Below are 17,226 nucleotides of genomic sequence, written 5' to 3' on the forward strand. Positions count from 1 at the left end.
CTGTCTTTCCACCCTTGGAATCCTTTTAGCTTGTTGATTTCTGGCAGGTGCGGGTTATTCCATATGGGGGTATGTTGTGTGCAGTTTTTTATATCAAGCATGTTTCTGGTCTTCCACCATATTTTATGTATCAATAATAGCGTGGGGGCACTTTGACCGTTTTTTTTAAACGCTCCACGTTCCAGGGTTTCAAACAAATGTGATCCGTTAAAGAGATTTTTAAGGATTCTGAAACTAGCGTCGTGTGTTTCTTCTGTCTCCCATCCCCTGAGATGCTGCAGCTGGGAGGCCATGAAGTACGAGAACGGATTGGGCAAGGCTAATCCTCCCTTTTCTTTTGAATTGTATAGCAGTTCTAATTTTATCCTGGGTGTCTTCCCTCCCCATATGAGTTCTCTAAACAGTCCCTTGGCCTTGTGGAAAAATTTTTGTGTTATCCAGTGTGGGGAGTTGTGTATTAGATACAGTAATTGGGGCATCCATATCATTTTTATAAGATTCACTCTTCCTATGATTGTCATGGGTAGTTTTTTCCATATGTGAAGTTTTTGTTTCCATTTTTCCATAAGTGGTTCCAGGTTTATTTTCCCGTACTCACTGACCTCTTTCGTAATTTTAACTCCCAGATATTTAATTGTTGGGGTGCATTTCAGGGTTAATTCTCTGTTGGCAACTTGCATGTCTGGGGTGTCTATTGATAGTATTTCGGATTTGGTCCAATTGATAGCGAGTCCTGAGAAGGCTCCAAATTCTTTTATTGTTTGCATCGTGGTTTCTAAAGATTTTTCCCTGTCCCCTAAAAATAATAACATGTCGTCTGCATACAAAGCGATTTTCTCCTCCATGTTTCCTCTTATGAATCCCACTATTTCCTGGTGTGACCGAATTTTGCATGCTAGGGGCTCTATTGCAAGTGCAAACAGGAGTGGCGATAGTGGGCATCCCTGCCTTGTCCCTCTATGTAGTGGGAATGTTTCTGATGACCCCCCGTTGATGGACACATCCGCCTCCGCTCTAGCATATAGGAGTTTTACTCGTCTCACAAATATTGGGCCACAGCCCATTTTTTCTAGTACCTTCCACAGGTATTGCCACTCAACGCTATCAAACGCCTTGGCCGCGTCCAGTGAGCATATGATTCTGTCTCCGGTATTATCTACGGGTATTTGTAGGTTTAGAAATACTCTACGGATGTTCGTTGCCGTTGATCTTGCTGGTATAAACCCACTCTGGTCTGGATGCACCAGGGTGGATGCCACTTGTGATAGCCGCTTGGCTAAAACTTTTGCTATAATTTTGACATCCGCGTTTAACAGCGATATCGGCCTATACGAGTCCATCAACAGGGGGTCCTTTTCTGGTTTTAACAGAATTATTATTTTTGCTTTTCGCATTGTTTGTGGTAGTTCCCCTTCCTTTTCCGCCCCCGCCCATGTCTCCAGGAGTTGTGGTAATAAAGTGTCTGCATGTTGTTTGTAAAATTCTATTGGGAAACCATCCTCCCCTGGGGCCTTGTTATTTTGCATATCTTTTACTGCCTCTTGCATCTCCTCCAAGTCTATTGGTGCATCTAGAAACTCTCTCTGTTCCTCCGTCAATTTATGTGTTCTTATATCCGCCAAGTATTCCTCGATTTGTTCTACCGTTTTTTCCAGTTTCGAGGAATACAGAGAGGAGTAAAATTCCCGTGCAATCTCTCTTATGGATGTTGCGTCCCTGACTATCTCGCCTTGTGCGTCTTTTAGTTCAATGATGTATGTGGGGCTGGTTTGTGCTCGGGCTATAACTGCCAGCATATGTCCCGTTTTTTCTCCCTCCTCATAATATGTCTGTTTCCTGAACCCATTTTTAGTGGCTGCCGTTTCTAGGACGTATTTATTAAGGGCCTCTTGGGCCTGTTTCCATAGGTTGAGTGTTGTTATAGTTTTCTCTTTTATGTAATTTTCTTCTGATTCTTTTAGTTTGTCTCGTATTTTTTGCCCTCTTTCTCTGTCCTTTTTTTGCCTGTGTGATTTGCTGTATGTATACCCCCCTCATATATGCCTTCATGGCCTCCCAGCAAATCGTCATACTTGTGGTATCCTTATTTAATATGAAGTATTCCTCTAGTGTTTTTTTCACTATTTCCTTGTTTAATATGTTTAGCCAGTGCGAGTTCAGATTCCATCTTTTTTGGGAATGACTCACAGTGTTACTGTGCTGTATGTCCAGACGTAGGATGGAGTGGTCAGAAACAACTCTTGGTAGATATTCTATCGAGGTTATATCTCTATATATCTGAATATTCCCTACCGCTAGGTCTATTCTAGATAAGCATTGGTATGTGGATGAGTAGCAGGAGTATTGTTTGTTTGTGGGGTGCCGTGTTCTCCATATGTCTATCAATGATATCTCGTTTATTAGTTTACCTAGTGGTGTCAGGTTCCTTTCTTCGTTTGCGTTTCCTGCCCTTAGTCTGTCCTGTGCAGGGTTAATGACCGAATTAAAGTCGCCTATGATAAGGACTGGAATGTCCGGTTTATCTGTTATGAAACCTATAACTTGCCTCATTATCATGTTATTATATGGTGGCGGGATATATACTGAAGCTATAATGCATGTGTAGTTGTAGATTCTGCAGTGTAGGCATATAAAGCGGCCTTCTGGGTCAATTTTTCGTGAGAGACATTTAAACGGTATATTTCTGTGTACCACTATGCTGACCCCCCTGGAGTACCTCGTGTGTGTGGAGTGGAAGCTCTGACCCATCCCCCCTATTTTGAACGTGTCCGTATTTTCTTTTGATAAATGTGTTTCCTGCAAGCATATAATAGCCGGGCCTTGTTCCTTGATGACTTGCAGTACTGCTGATCGTTTTGTCTGGTCACTCATACCTCTCACGTTCCACGATACGACCCTTATCCTACTACCCATTTTCCTTGTTTTTTGTTTTCCGCAGGGTTATTATTTTCTGGGCGCCTCCACCCCTTTTTGTTTTTATGAGTGAGACGCACTGGGAGGGTCCACATCTCTGTATTTGTGTCTCGCCCGTGTCGCCCCGTATATGTGTATGTGTATTACTGTTTGTTCTCCGCATAGGGCTTCTCCAGTAACATTTTGGTTTGGTCCCCCACATCCCCCAGTACAGACATTTATCCACATTTACTATACATATTTTCGTTATTTGCAACACATTTATCATTTGTACATTTACGTTGACATTTCTTCCCCTTATCCCACCCTGAATCATTTTTCTATCGTTTAACCTTATCCCTTTTAACTGTATCTTATCTAATATTCCCCTAATATGCGAGAGAGAGACCAAACAACAGACACCCCCAACATGTAACTCACTGATCCGTTGTCTCATCGGATCGGGGTACCAGTCCTCCATTCTCCTACGCGATGCATCCTGTCGTCCCAGGAGCTCCTTTCAGAAATTTTCGGTTCCCTTTGCATGAGCGTTTCTTTAGGTGCAGCCTCTTCATGGTGTCTTGCGCGGCGATCTTCCCCTCCGAATCTGTTCTTCATTTTGATCTATCCAGGCACCTGCATCTTTTGGGTTTTCAAAGAATTGTGTCGTGCCCAGCGCCGCCACTCTCAGTTTAGCCGGGTACAGCATCCCGTAGGGCACTTGTAGGTTTCGCAGTCGTCTTTTTATTTCTACAAATGTTGCTCGCTTCTTTTGTATTTCCGTGGAGAAATCTGGATAGAAGGAGACTTTCACGCCATTATATTGGATTTCACCCTTTTCGCGGGCCTTTTGGAGTATGGTATCACGGTCTCTGTAATGCAGTACTTTGATGAGTATCGGTCTGGCTGGAGCCCCCGGGGGGAGGGGTCGTGTCGGTACACGGTGGGCTCTTTCGACTGCAAACATTGCAGTTAGAGTGTTTCTTCCGAACAGTTCGGGCAGCCATGTTTCAAAAAATTCTGCAGGGTTTCTTCCTTCCGTCTTTTCTGGGAGGCCCACAATCCGCACGTTGTTCCTTCTTGACCTATTTTCTAGGTCGTCTACCTTGTTCTGTAGATATTGTATGTCCTGCAGATTTTTTTCCACGTCTCGCTGCATCGGCTGTATTGCGTCTTCTACGTCGCTTATACGTTGTTCAGTTTCTGTCAGACGCTCTGATATTTTCCTCATATCTTGCCGTAGCAGGTTTACATTACTTTGCATCGCCCCCATCTGCATATTAAGGTTGTTCAGTGATGCGTTGCCTTTAGTGATTTCGCTGAATATTTCTTTCAACGTAGGCTCCCTGGCGCACCTTTCGTCCTCCTGCCTTTGATCTTTTTTGGCGGCATCTTCTGCACTTTGGGAGGTGTCTCGTATAGTGCTTTCTGAGGTGTCTGCGTGATTTTCGCTGTGCGTGCATATGCCTGGGCTGCTTGCATTATTCATGCTGTCTTCTGTGTAGTGTTCGTCTGGATTGACACTGTTTGCACCTTTATTTTTGTAGTTGGGGTTGTCTGCCTGACTTGTGACTTCCTGCTCATTTCCAGCATGATCTTGTACAGCATGTAAATTACTTTGTTTTTCCTTGTCCTTGCTGTGTTTAGCAGGGTCCGTTGTTGTGTTTGCTTTGTCTGCTCTTTCCTTTTGACTTTCACTTTCTGCATGTACTGTGTCTGCAGCTTCTTCCTCCCCTCCTGCTCCCTCCGTTTGTGTGCTTCTCTGTGGGCTCTCCCGCTCTCCCCTCTGTTGTTTTAGGCTTATGGAGTCCTGTTTTCTGCCCCCCTCCTCCCTGGAATACCTTGCCAGTTTACGGGCTGTGTCTGCACTGTTTGTGCTGGGCCGCGGTATGAGCGTTCTCGGCTCCCTCCCTCCGGCGCCATGTTGCTTCTGCCTGCCGCCGGCTTCATCTGCCTTCCCCCGCTCCTTGCCTCGCATCATTAACTCTGCTGCTGTCTGTTCTGTCTCCGGAGCTTGCTACTGTGTCTCCGCTGCTTTTTGATTGCCTTTCGGCGTCTCTGGGTCCCGTTAACAGGATGGGAATGTCGGATCTTGCAGGAGCTACTCTGAGATGCGACTATCTACATCTCCGGCCAGGCTCCGCCCCCCGTGTGTCTCTTTTTGGACTTGTCAATCAAGTTCTTTTTAATATATATCTATTAAACGTTGTATAATTTAAACCCCTACAGTGAAACTTATCTCAGTCATCAGGGTGTTTATCCCCGTTCCTGTGAAATTATAACTAACAATGTGTTTTAAACCAAATCATGTTATGGCAATTTTGTGTTGGATCAAATTTATACATTTAACATTAATTGTCAATAAAAAAGATTCTGAACAAACCATTATCTCTCTCTATATATCACAGTAAATAGAAAGACACAAAATAAAAGCCTTATGTGTATCAATCTGATTATGCATAATTATGTAAAAAACTAACAAATGGCCCTTTGTAAAATTATAATACCATTAAAAAAATATTAAAAGGGTCATGTAAATGAGATCAGATAGTAGATGCATAAAAGTGCATAAAGACACTATAAAAACACAATAAAAATCATTATGCTGTTTCACAGATGTAAACATACAATTCTGTGTTTGTCATTCCCCCTATACAGTTAATTCATTCGATTTATTCATTCAGATTTTTTTCCAGGACTTCGTTTAGTCCAAATAGGGTTAAAGTATTTAATTTAAAAATCCAGAACATTTCTTTTTTCCTCCGTTCTGGAATAGATCTATTAAAAATAAATTCCAGGGGATGACTTCAAAGCCCGAAGGGTCACATTGGTGCGCTGTATTAAAATGTCGGGAGACACTGTGTCTGGATTGCCCTTTCTTTATATTGCATTTATGTTGTGATATCCGCGTTCTAAGAGTGTTACTAGTACGTCCAACATAACATTTCCCACATGGGCATTCTAACAGATAAATAACAAGATGTACCACATGTGAGCCTCTGTTTGATTTTGACACGTTCTTCGTCATTGACCTCAATTTCTTTCACTCCATGTGATATATTCAAACAGCATTTGCACTTTTTTATGCCGCGTTTATAGAACCCATAATTATTTAGTGATTCTCATACCCGGAAATTGTCGGCAATCATAATGCGCAAGCGCGAGACTCAGCGGAAACACCACGAGATGTGTGGTTAATCCCACCATATTAACAGCTAATACCGGGTCTCAGCAACCACACCACACAGGCGCGGGACTATGCGGACTCACCGCAAGATGTACGCCCAATTATTCACCCCCGTAGCGATATCCAGCCGGTCCTGTCATCGCGAGAACAACAATCTTGTCTCGCATTAGGGCAAATCTACTCTGCGCATGCGTATAACTCCCCGGATGTCCGTACGTCATCATAACAATGTCTCCTGGGCAACAACCTGTCAGGATGTAATGCAGGACTTATTGTCCCTGCGTCAGCAATACATAGCAACCTATCCCACAGCCTCTCATGCTGTTGATCCGCAGCACAAGACTAGTTCATTAACGTGAGATTCTACATGACATATGTAATTAATGTTCCCATCAGAAGAATTTAGAACTGATTTTAGCTGCCAAATTTCCATGCACCGCTTCTATTAGGAAGCCATCTACGTCCATCAGCAAAATTTGGGAGAAATACACTCAGCAAGGTTTGTACCCATAGTCCATAAGGATAACCACACCAAGAGGTTTATATCCCTACGTTGGGAATTCCTATTGGCAGCAGATTATTAACATTATCTACAATGTAGGTCAAATATCTGAGAATTATTAGTCACACCTAAATCAATAATATATCAATAAGGCCTAAGATGTCTCCAATCCAAATGAATATTGTACCCCAAAATTAATATTCACACTACAATAGGGTTATGCTTGATCAAAATATCGTTTATTAGATGTAAACAAAACGTATCCATCCTTGTGCATGGCCTCAGAAATCCTTATATGAAAACAGTGTACGCAATTGGTGTCCACAGCTTCCGGCGCAGTAGTCCTCACAACATGGGCAACTGAATAAAAAGTAAAAACAAACATGTCACTGACTCTGCATAAAAATCATCATTATTCTTCACATGATATTATCAAGAACTCCAAAATTAGACGTATAGAAGCGAATTATAATCCAGGTTGAGGCCTTTTGGATAGATGGTATCCAATTCATGGATCCATCTCGCCTCTAACAGTTTTAGCTTTCTCTCACGATCTCCTCCCCTGCCATTATCGGGCACTGAATCTATAATTCTAAATCGCATCTGGCTCACTGTATGGTCTGCCTCCTTGAAATGCTTTGGTACCGGTAAGTCTGTTTTTTCTGTTCTAATAGTACTTTTGTGCCCGGAAATTCGTATTTTAATTGCCTTAGTTGTTTCACCTACATAATAGAGGCCGCACGGGAAGATGATCAAATAAATGCCGACTGCTGAATTACATGTAAAATGTCGCTTGATTTTATATCTACGTCCTGTATGTGGATGCGTAAAGCCGTCCCCTCTTAAGTAAATTGTTACAATGGACACAATTTAAACAGGCAAAATTGCCATTTCTTAGAGGAGCAAAACGACGTTGTTCATCCACATCTTCTCTGGTTATAAAATTGTGAACCAAAGTGTCCTTCAAGTTACGGCCTCTCCGATAGGCCATCAATGGATGTCTCTGGAACTCACTGATATTTGGATGACATTGTTTCAGTAAGTACCAGTGTCGATTAATGATTTTCCTCACTTGGTTACTACTTGCGCCAAATGTTGAAACAAAAGGGATTCTCTCTAATTCAGACTTCCTCTGCGTTGATGTCAACAACTCAGTTCTATCTTTCATCAACACTTTCGTTTTGCAAAACTTAACCAATTCATCCGGAAAGCCCCTATGTATGAACTTATTGCACATCGCATCAAGGTGAGGTTCCGCCCACTCTTCATTCACAATCCGTCTCACCCGGAGTAACTTGCTCCAGGGTAGAGACCGTACTGTGCCTGGTGGGTGGTCGCTCTCAAAGTGTAACAAGTTGTTACGATCTGTTTTAGTATAAAGGGTCTGTCTTGAAGCACGTAGATTCTTTATGTACCATCACATCTAGGAATTGTATTTCACAGGTTGAGTATGTTAATGTGAATTTTAATTTAGGGACCAATCCATTAATCTCTTCATGGAAGGCCAATAGCTCATCCTCAGATCCTTTCCAAAAAAAGAAGACATCGTCTATGTACCTCCACCACACCTGGACCGAGGCCCAAGAGGGGGAGGCACACAGACGAGGCTCCTCTACATACCGCATAAAGATGTTGGCATATGTTGGGGCCACGTTGGACCCCATAGCTGTGCCTTGTTTTTGGCGGTAAAAAACCTCATTATAAAGAAAATAATTGCATTCCAAGATGGTGGATAGCAATGCAACAACAAACTCAATACATCTGCTTGACATGTCCGACTGTAGTAGGTATTCCCTAGTTGCCTCTATACCTTGTTCATGTGTAATGTTGGTGTAAAGTGATGTGACATCGAAGGACCCTATCAGGGAACCCTCTGACGGTATCGCCTTGCTTAATTTACGCAAAAAGTCGGAAGTGTCCTGGATATACGACCGGGCTTCGACTGCATGGCACCTTAATACCCTGTCAAGAAAGCGTGAGGTGTTGCTAAATAAGGATCCTCACCCTGAGATGATAGGCCTGCCAGGTGGGGAGCAAAGGTCCTTATGAATTTTGGGCAAAATATAAAGGATAGGTACTACTGGCTGTGATGGCAATAAGAATTCACATAGCTGTTTATCAATTAGTCCCTCATCTCTAGCCTCCTCTACCATATCTCTCAGCAACAAAAAAAATTCTTCAGTAGGGTTGTGGGTTAATGGCTCATAGACTTCTGTGTCCGATAATTGGGACATTATCTCTGCATGATAGCTAATAGTATCCATAATAACTACTGCTCCTCCTTTGTCGGCCATTCTTATTGTTAAGGATCTATCCTCGCTTAGCTCTCTCACAGCATTACGTTCTACAGCACTCAAATTGTTTTTAGATACAGAGTACATACTTCGTTTCCTCAGACATGCGACATCCTGCAAAACAAGATTGGCGTATGCGGCCACTACATGATCAGTATCAGTAGGTTAAAACCTGCTCATGTTACGCAACCCAACCCGACTACATGTAAACCCATCATGTGGGGCGGGCTACGGAACAGAGGGAATCACAGCCTCAACAGTCGCAAAATGCGTCTAATAAAAGATCTAATGTCTACATCCATCTTGAATCAGTCAGTATTTTGTGTCGGGCAGAACGACAAGCCCTTAGAAAGAACTTGTGTCTGCACCGTAGAGAGTACCTGCGAGGAGATATTCACAACTAGGTTTTCTCCAGAGTCTGCTGGCGCATCCCTGCACGGGTTGTCATTCTGCGAGCTCCTCTTCCATGTCCTGTGATGTCTCTTGCCGCCACTCCTCTTACGGGCGGGGATTGAGGACCCTGATCTCCCGATGGTGGTCGTTCTAAAAAATCAACATCCCTTGTGTTAGTTTCATTATAAGAATCCAATGATGAGTCAGAGCCTGTTTGAGACCATCCAAAACGACCGTGTCCTCGACGTCCCTTAACCCTTTCCAATCCATTTATTTTTTCTCACCCATTCTCCCCAGCTCCAAATAAATTGGAGCTGGGAGAATGGGTGAGAAAAAATACATTTTCCCTGCACCCTCCTGATCTGACAGAGTTCAAGAGGGTGCAGGGAGGGACCTGCTTACCTGACCGGCGTCTTGTGCATTCTCCTTCTGCCTCCCGGCTCGGCGATCATGTGACCGCTGGGGTCAGGTGACACCTGGCGGTCACATGATCGCCGGGTCGGGAGACAGAAGGAGAATGCACAAGACGCTGGTCAGGTAAGCAGGTCCTTGCACAGTGCAGGCTCCCGGCTCGGCGTTCATGTGACCGCCGGGGGTCAGGTAACACCGGCGGTCACATGATCGCCGGCCGGAATCTATGCATTGCATAGCGCTAATTGAGCGCTATGTAATGTATAAAGAAGTGGGCAGAAAGGGTTAAAAACCCTTTCTGCCCTCTCCTCGGGGGTCCTCGATGACGACCAGTAAAGGAGTGCATCTGCACCCGATGTGCCTTACGATCGGGTGCAGATCCACTCCTGCACTGCAGTGTCGGGCCTGCCCCGACATCGGAGCTGTGGAGGAAAATGATGATGTCGGGGCAGGCCCGACATTGGACTGGAAAGGGTTAAAATTCCTTGGTTTGTACTCTCTTCTAACAGCTGAGGGCTGCATAGATCTCTTTGGTTTCTGCCAGGCAAAAATCTTTCCCAATTTATAGTCCTCAGTATCACGTAGCCACTTACTTCTCTTGACGCCTTCAATCGTCTCCTTATGTTTTTTGAGAATGTCATCAAGCCAATCCATGTGTTTCTTCAGATCATCATTTGTAAGTACCTTCCGTATTTCCTGTTCTGCCGAATTCAAAGCAGTGGTACATGTTGAAATTTCAGCCTGCAAGAATTCTAGATTCAATAAAATGAGATCAAAGGAATACTTGTTACATATACTTGTAAACTTCTCGCAAAAATCAGAATTTTTTACCATTAATGTTGGCCTTATATGGGGACGTAAACCCCTAGATATCCTTCTCACCGCATAGTACTCGCTCAGCGTTACCGCATGCAGCCTAAGAGAGATGAGTTGTTTATTCAATGCTTCATGTTTCTTTGTGAGCGTCCTTACATCAGGAACGCCCAAAAATGCAGAGTCCTTGATGAAACTTGATAAAATACGGGTGGCATCCTCATCTGTGTAAGCAAAAAATCTTGGTGTTGGTGGAGTCCCCCCCCCCTCCATATTTCTAATTGGAATAAGCAACTCCCAAAAAGGTGCGAGCAAATCCAGTAGTCCAAATTCAACAGTCAATCATAGAAAGTATGGATGCCGCACACACTTGTCCTCTAACATGAGGTGGGAGATATGTGCACTTCTATTTGCCAGCTTACCCGGTTAAGCTGGCAAATAGAAGAGCACATATCTCTCACCTCATGTTAGAGGACAAGTGTGTGCGGCATTCATACTTTCTATGATAAACCTATATCGCTAAGATGCACTCCAGCACTTCTTAGCATCCCCCGTTCTCTTCTTTCCAGCTCCCAATGACGTATAGCCACTCCCCCCAAGGCTAGCACGTATTTGGACATTTTAAAGTTTACGTTCCTTCTGATTAGCTCAATAGCCTCATTATCCCTCGCCTCCCTCCAGAACCTTCTGGCCACAATATCTGACCATACCAGGACTACCCTTCTAAAAAATTGCTTAAAATGATACAAATCTTCTTTCATCAACGCTATGAGTTCTGCTACTTTGATTTTTCCAAGGTCATTTCCTCCTGTATGGATGACCAGAATAACTTTATCCTGTGTACAGCTGCTGATTTTTAATACTTCTTGAAGCAGCCTGGGCCATTGCAAGCCTCTAACTCCGTGCCATCTCACTTATACTCCTCTCAGTCCCAAATTCGCTCCGATTGGCTTAATTCCAGCTCTCTTCTCTGCCCAATAAACATAAGAGTGGCCAACCACCCAAACTGTCCGATCCGAATCTGTTGATGGAATCGAAAGAAAAGAAACAAAACCCAAAACATAACCAACCTTATATACACCACTACTCAAAGTACTCTTAAATCCGGTCTTACGTAAGAACGGTACGCCTCCGATCTCCAACGGCCCACCCTTTTTACCTCCTCCCTTCCCAATCCACACGTAAAAGCTGACGTCACCGCGCCAATCCTGAACGAGTGTGTTCCGAATTCCCCCGGTGTAAGATCCAGTTTGCTCAAGCTAGCGCGCATAACTGCAGTGAACTGAAATTTTGTCAGCGGGAGGTCCGATGCATGAACCAACAAAGGTCCCGATCCGCTGTGTCGGGCTAAAAATTCTTTTATAAGTACAATCGGGCACCATTTTGACCCTAAAGCGCCTATCCTAATCCATTCCCCTACACCGTATACGTCCGTTTTGGACCTTCTGATGCCAATTTTGACCCCGCCGCTATCTACCAAATCATCCGAAAAAAGGAGGCCGGCGGTTCTGGATTTACAAGCTGATACTAACTCGCCCAGTCACAAAGCCGCAAAAAAGGCAAGTGAAAAAGCCACGCAAAAAAGGTCCATTTCGGACTCATCCGTGCAGATTGTTTCTATAACGTCGAGCATGGCGCATAACAGCTCAAATGTGATCGGGCGCCTCCCGTCTCTGGTCGTCTTATCCTTCTTCCATCCTTTAAGGATTTGTCAGAAAACTAATTCTTTTGTCATGTCGCGGGTACCGTGCAGGCGGAGCAAAAAAGCGATAGCCGACATATGTTTTCTTGCCGCATCCACTGACGCCCCTTTTTTTCGCAGCGCAGACAAAGTGTCTAAAGTTACCGACCTTGCCCGCTCTTCTCCCGGAAAAACTCCCCCTGCTGCTGCCAACCATCCCTTCCATATGCTATTGTAGCGCTTCCATGTGGAATCCGCTACCGACGTTCTGACCAAAGCTAGGAGCTCTCTTCTATCGTCTCCCACAAGAAAGCAGGGCAACATACCCCTTCGACGTCCGCCGTCGGGTGCAACTCCCTAAAATTCGCCATCTGGAAACGAGAAGGAGCGTCAGCAGTTTTATTCAGATCTCCCGGGACATGTCTTGCTTTGAATTTGACATTGTGCTGTAAACCTCTTAGTATCAAGTGGCATAATGCTGCCAGCACCAATACCGAGGATGACGATTGTTTGTTAACCGCTCTCACCACCGTTTGGTTATCTGACCAAAAACAGATGCTTTTGTTGGCCAACATAGGGCCCCAGATCTCCATAGCCACCATTAAAGGAAAAATCTCCCACAACGCGATATTCTTGACCCATTGCTTTTCCACCCAAGATCCGGGCCATGTGGCACAACACCTACTACTTCCTAGGATCACGCCGAAACCCCAGGAACCTGACGCGTCCAAAAAAAGACAAATCTCTTCGTTATCTACTTCTCTGTCTTGGCAGATGACCTGCCCATTGAAAGATCTGAGAAAAGCTCTCCAGATGTGCAGGTCCAACCTCATTCCTTTTGTCACTCTGACAAAATGATGCAGCTCCTTTGCCCGCTTTGTTGCCAGCGACAACCGGCGTGAAAAGGCACGGCCCATAGGAATGACCCTGCACGCGAAATTAAGTAAACGTAACAGTACTTGCAGTTAATGCAGTGTGACCTTCCGTGAACTGCCTATCAACTTGACCGCTTGTCGCAACCTCGCCACTTTGGTGTCTGGCAAACGGAAAACCATTTCCGACACGTCAATCTCTATACCTAAGAAAACTAAGCGCGACGCAGGACCGACCGTCCTTTCTTCAGATAGCGGAACCCCCGCTTTTTTCATCAGCGCTCGAAACGACGAAAGTAAAAAACCGCACACCTCTGAGTCCGGAGGACCGCCAAACAGAAAATCGTCCAAATAGTGCAAAACCGATGGGATCCCCGTCTCGAATCTTAGCATCCATTCCAAGAAGGAACTAAAAACTTCGAAGTAATAACACGAAATGGAGCAACCCATGGGTAAGCCCATGTCTATAAAATATAGACCCTCAATGCTGCATCCCAATAAGTGAAAACACTCTGGGTGCACTGGCAATAGCCGGAAAGCCGACTCAATATCCGCTTTTGCCAGCCGGGCGCCCACCCCCACTTGTCTGACTAGCGAAACCGCACAGTCAAAGGAGGTGTATGAAACCGCCGCCTGCTCTTTAAATATTCCGTCGTTGACCGAATTGCCCCTACGGGAAGGACAGATGATGGATAAGCCGAAACTTGCCTGTTTCTTTCTTCGGTACTAATCCCAAAGGAGAAACACGCAAGTTCCCGAACGGCTTCTGAAAAGGACCAACCATTCGACCTAGCTCCACTTCTTTTAGCAACTTTTCCATCACCAAATTTTTGTTGTCCCGAGCGTTTTTTAAATTGTGGCTGAGCATAAGCGAAGCACCCGGGGTATGCGGGATAAAGAAACCCTCCGCAAAACCTGCCTTTAGCACTCTTGCCTCCTGTTTCCTGGGATACCTGTCGAGCCACCCCTCCAAGTACCTGAAGTTCACTGGGGTTCGCTCCTGCGCCGAATACCCCGGGTGTGGCCGACGCTCGGCGCCGGAAACAACGCAGTGCTGCGTGCGATCCTCCACAAATTGAGCACTCGTGACGAAATTTGCACGAGGCGTAGAAGCGACAGTGGCCTTCATTGAAAGCCCAACAATATGGGTTCTGTGAGCGCAGGAAAGAATTTTTACTTAATCAAAAATCTCTTTGCATTTCATATGGGGGTTCCCTTGATGGATCCCTGAGCTATTTCCAGCGGCTCTCCTCTTGTGAAGAGAGGATGTTTTCTTCAATACAGAACTATGGAAGGTCTACACTGAGGTGAGATATCTGGTTTTCCATACCGAAGTCATCCTTTTTCCTCCTTGTTTTTTAAAAAAAGAGGGACCCATGACCTTTTTTTCTCTGGTGCTTTTTTCCCCTTCTTCTTCTAGATTTTTGTCCAGGCCTTCCTGAAGGAAGTCCAGAATCTCCGTTATAGAGGTGTCCAAATCGGAAATTTCCGACTTCCTCCAGGAAGTAAACTTCTTCCATATTTTTTTATAAATGGTGGTGGTTGCTGGTTTATGGCTCTGACACAGAGTTGACACTACCCTGGCAGACACACCTTGGTTTAGTAGCATCTGTTTCTCAACATCCAGGCTGTTAAATTCAGCTTCTGCACATTGGGACACAGAACTGGGCCCTGCGACAGGAGATCTTCTCTGGTTGAAAGCTGGATTGGGTCTGCGATAGCTAGGTTCAGGAGAAGGGGAAACCACGCGCGCTTCTCCCAGTATGGGACGACTAGTTTAACAGTCACGTGACTTATCGGGATTTTCTGCAGGACCCTTGGGATAAGGGAAATGGGAGGGAAGGAGTAGGCCAGATCCATATCCCACGTTTGAGAGAAAGCGTCCATCCCCCCAGCTTTCTCTCTTGGGTTGAGGGAGAAGTATTTCTGCCATTTTGCGTTTGACCTGCTCGCGAAAAGGTCTATTTGTGGTGTGCCCCAGGTGTCCACGATACGTCAAAACTCTTCTTGATTCAGGGACCATTCTCCTGGATCCAGGTGTTTTTGGCTGAGGTAGTCTGCCGTCACGTTCTGAAAACCTCTATGCTGGACTGCTGTTAAAGACCGCAACATGACTTCGGCCCACCGGAAGATTCGGGCTGTTAGTTTTAGGAGATGGAAGTTCCTGGTACCTCCCTGATGACTAATAAGGGAGACCGCAGTCATGTTATCTAAGAAGACTTTAACATGTTTGCCTCTTAAGGTGTCTCGTGACCTGCGCAGCGCTTCCCAGATAGCCATAAATTCCCTGAAGTTTGAAGTCTGGCTTTTAGTTTCTGGGCCCCATTTCCCTTGTTACAAATGTTGTCCTACCTGTGCTCCCCAACCAAGCTGGCTACCATCCGTGACTACGCTAACGAAGGGTTCGGGAACCCACTGGGATTCCGCATTCAGATTATACGCCGACAGCCACCAGTAAAGAGACCAAACCACTGACGACAGGGGCATCTTGCTATCTAATCAGGTCGCCGCTCCGTCCCAATTACTCAGGACAGCCCTTTGCAGTGTTCTTGAATGTGTTTGGGCCCACGGTATAATCTGTATGCATTATGTCATAAGGCCCAACAGTCTCATTTCTTCTCTTAATGATATCTGGTTTTTCCGCACGTATTTATGGACTGTCTGTCTTAAGCTCTCCTTCCTGGGTGGCGGCAAAGATAGAGTCTGGGACTCGGAGTTTATCTAGACCCCCAAAAATATTTTCCGAGTTTCCGGAAGAAGACTGGACTTTTGGAAGTTCACAATCCACCCCAGTTTTTGGACTGAACGAGTGGTATCTTCCCTCAGGACCTTTACTGAGGGGCCTATCAGTAAAAAATCGGCCAGATAGGGAACGATATTGATGCCTGATGCATGGAGATGCTCTACCATCTCAACCACGATTTTCGAGAAAACCCTTGGCGCGGTAGATATGCCAAATGGTAAGCACTGGAACTGGAAATGATAGACAGCTCCCGATTTCTACCGCGAACCACAGGTATTTATGATGTTCAGGAAGAATCGGGACATAATAGTATGCAACTTTTAGGTTGATTGTACACATGTAATTCCCTATTGACTAGGGTTACTGTTGATCTAATCGTCTTCATCTTAAACTTTTTATAAATGATATACTTGTTTAAGCCTTTAAGGTTAAAGATCATCCGGTGCGACGCATTTGGTTTTTTAATGAGAAAAAGGGGAGAGCAGTACCCCAATCCCTGTTCTAAAGCGGGGACCTCCACTATTGCCCCCATATGTAGCAGCCTAGGGATTTCTTCTCTAAAGCCTTTTTGGAGGGCCTGGGAATGCGTGGGAGTAACAGCGAATCTATTAGGAGGCCGGACAAACAATTCTATTCTATACCCCTTGGATACTAACTGGAGAACCCACAGGTTTTCTTTAACGCCCTGCCATCCCTGACAAAACCTCAGCAATCTACCCCCCACCTGGGAATTCTCCACTGGGGCAGCAACTTTCCCCGTCTTACCCCTGCTGCCTTTGGGGTAAGACCAGCGGCCCGTCTTTCCTTTTCCTTGATGGGGCCTGAAGGTAGGCTGTCACTTGAAGGGTTGCGGGATCCTCCCCTGGTCTGGAAATCCTTGGGTCTTAGCCACTGCTTTTTTCAGGATCTTAGGCAGATCAGCCCAAAAAAATGTATTGCCCATAGAAGGGGATGTTGCATAGTTTATTTTTAGATGTAGCACCCGCTTTTTAGCCGGATCGCTCGCCTGGCCATATTAGACAGTGCCGCATTCCTGGCTGAGAGTCTAATTGTCTCAGCGGAGGCATCCGCCAGAAAGGCTGTTGCTAACTTTATCAGAGGTATACGCTCCTGGATCTCCTCTCTGAATGCCCTCTGCCTGATGTGGTCGTCCAGTTCCCCCAACCAAAGGAACATAGACCTTGCCACTGACGTGGCTGCGATATTTGACTCTAGGGCATAGGCCGATGCTTGCCATACCGCTTCATGAGGACATCGACCTTATTGTCCATGGGGTCCTTTGGATGGGAGGAATCCTCGAAGGGAAGCGCTGTTTTTCTAGCCATCTTGGCCACCTGCGCGTCCGCCTTCGGTACGCTCTCATACTCCTGTACGTCTTCCTCCGAGAACCTAAGTCTCTCTTCATATTTTCGGGGCAGATACAGGTGTTTGTCAGCAC

The 17,226-nt window shown here is 45.2% G+C and overlaps 1 protein-coding gene across 1 annotated transcript in view; it reads right to left on the reverse strand.

Moving 5' to 3' along the window:
* Window positions 1-6,798: 6,798 nt before the first annotated feature.
* The window catches only part of LOC136587879 (uncharacterized), a 51,936-nt gene continuing 41,508 nt past the window's right edge, over window positions 6,799-17,226 (reverse strand). The window contains exons 6-8 of the mRNA XM_066586683.1: window positions 10,273-10,420; window positions 9,256-9,418; window positions 6,799-6,941 (exon numbers count right to left, since the gene is read on the reverse strand). Of these exons, the coding sequence (XP_066442780.1) occupies window positions 9,276-9,418; window positions 10,273-10,420 (291 nt within the window). The 3' untranslated portion in view covers window positions 6,799-6,941; window positions 9,256-9,275. The remainder of the gene's footprint in view (window positions 6,942-9,255; window positions 9,419-10,272; window positions 10,421-17,226) is intronic.

This window comes from Eleutherodactylus coqui, chromosome 13 (assembly GCF_035609145.1).
Source record: "Eleutherodactylus coqui strain aEleCoq1 chromosome 13, aEleCoq1.hap1, whole genome shotgun sequence".
Lineage (NCBI taxonomy): Eukaryota > Metazoa > Chordata > Amphibia > Anura > Eleutherodactylidae > Eleutherodactylus > Eleutherodactylus coqui.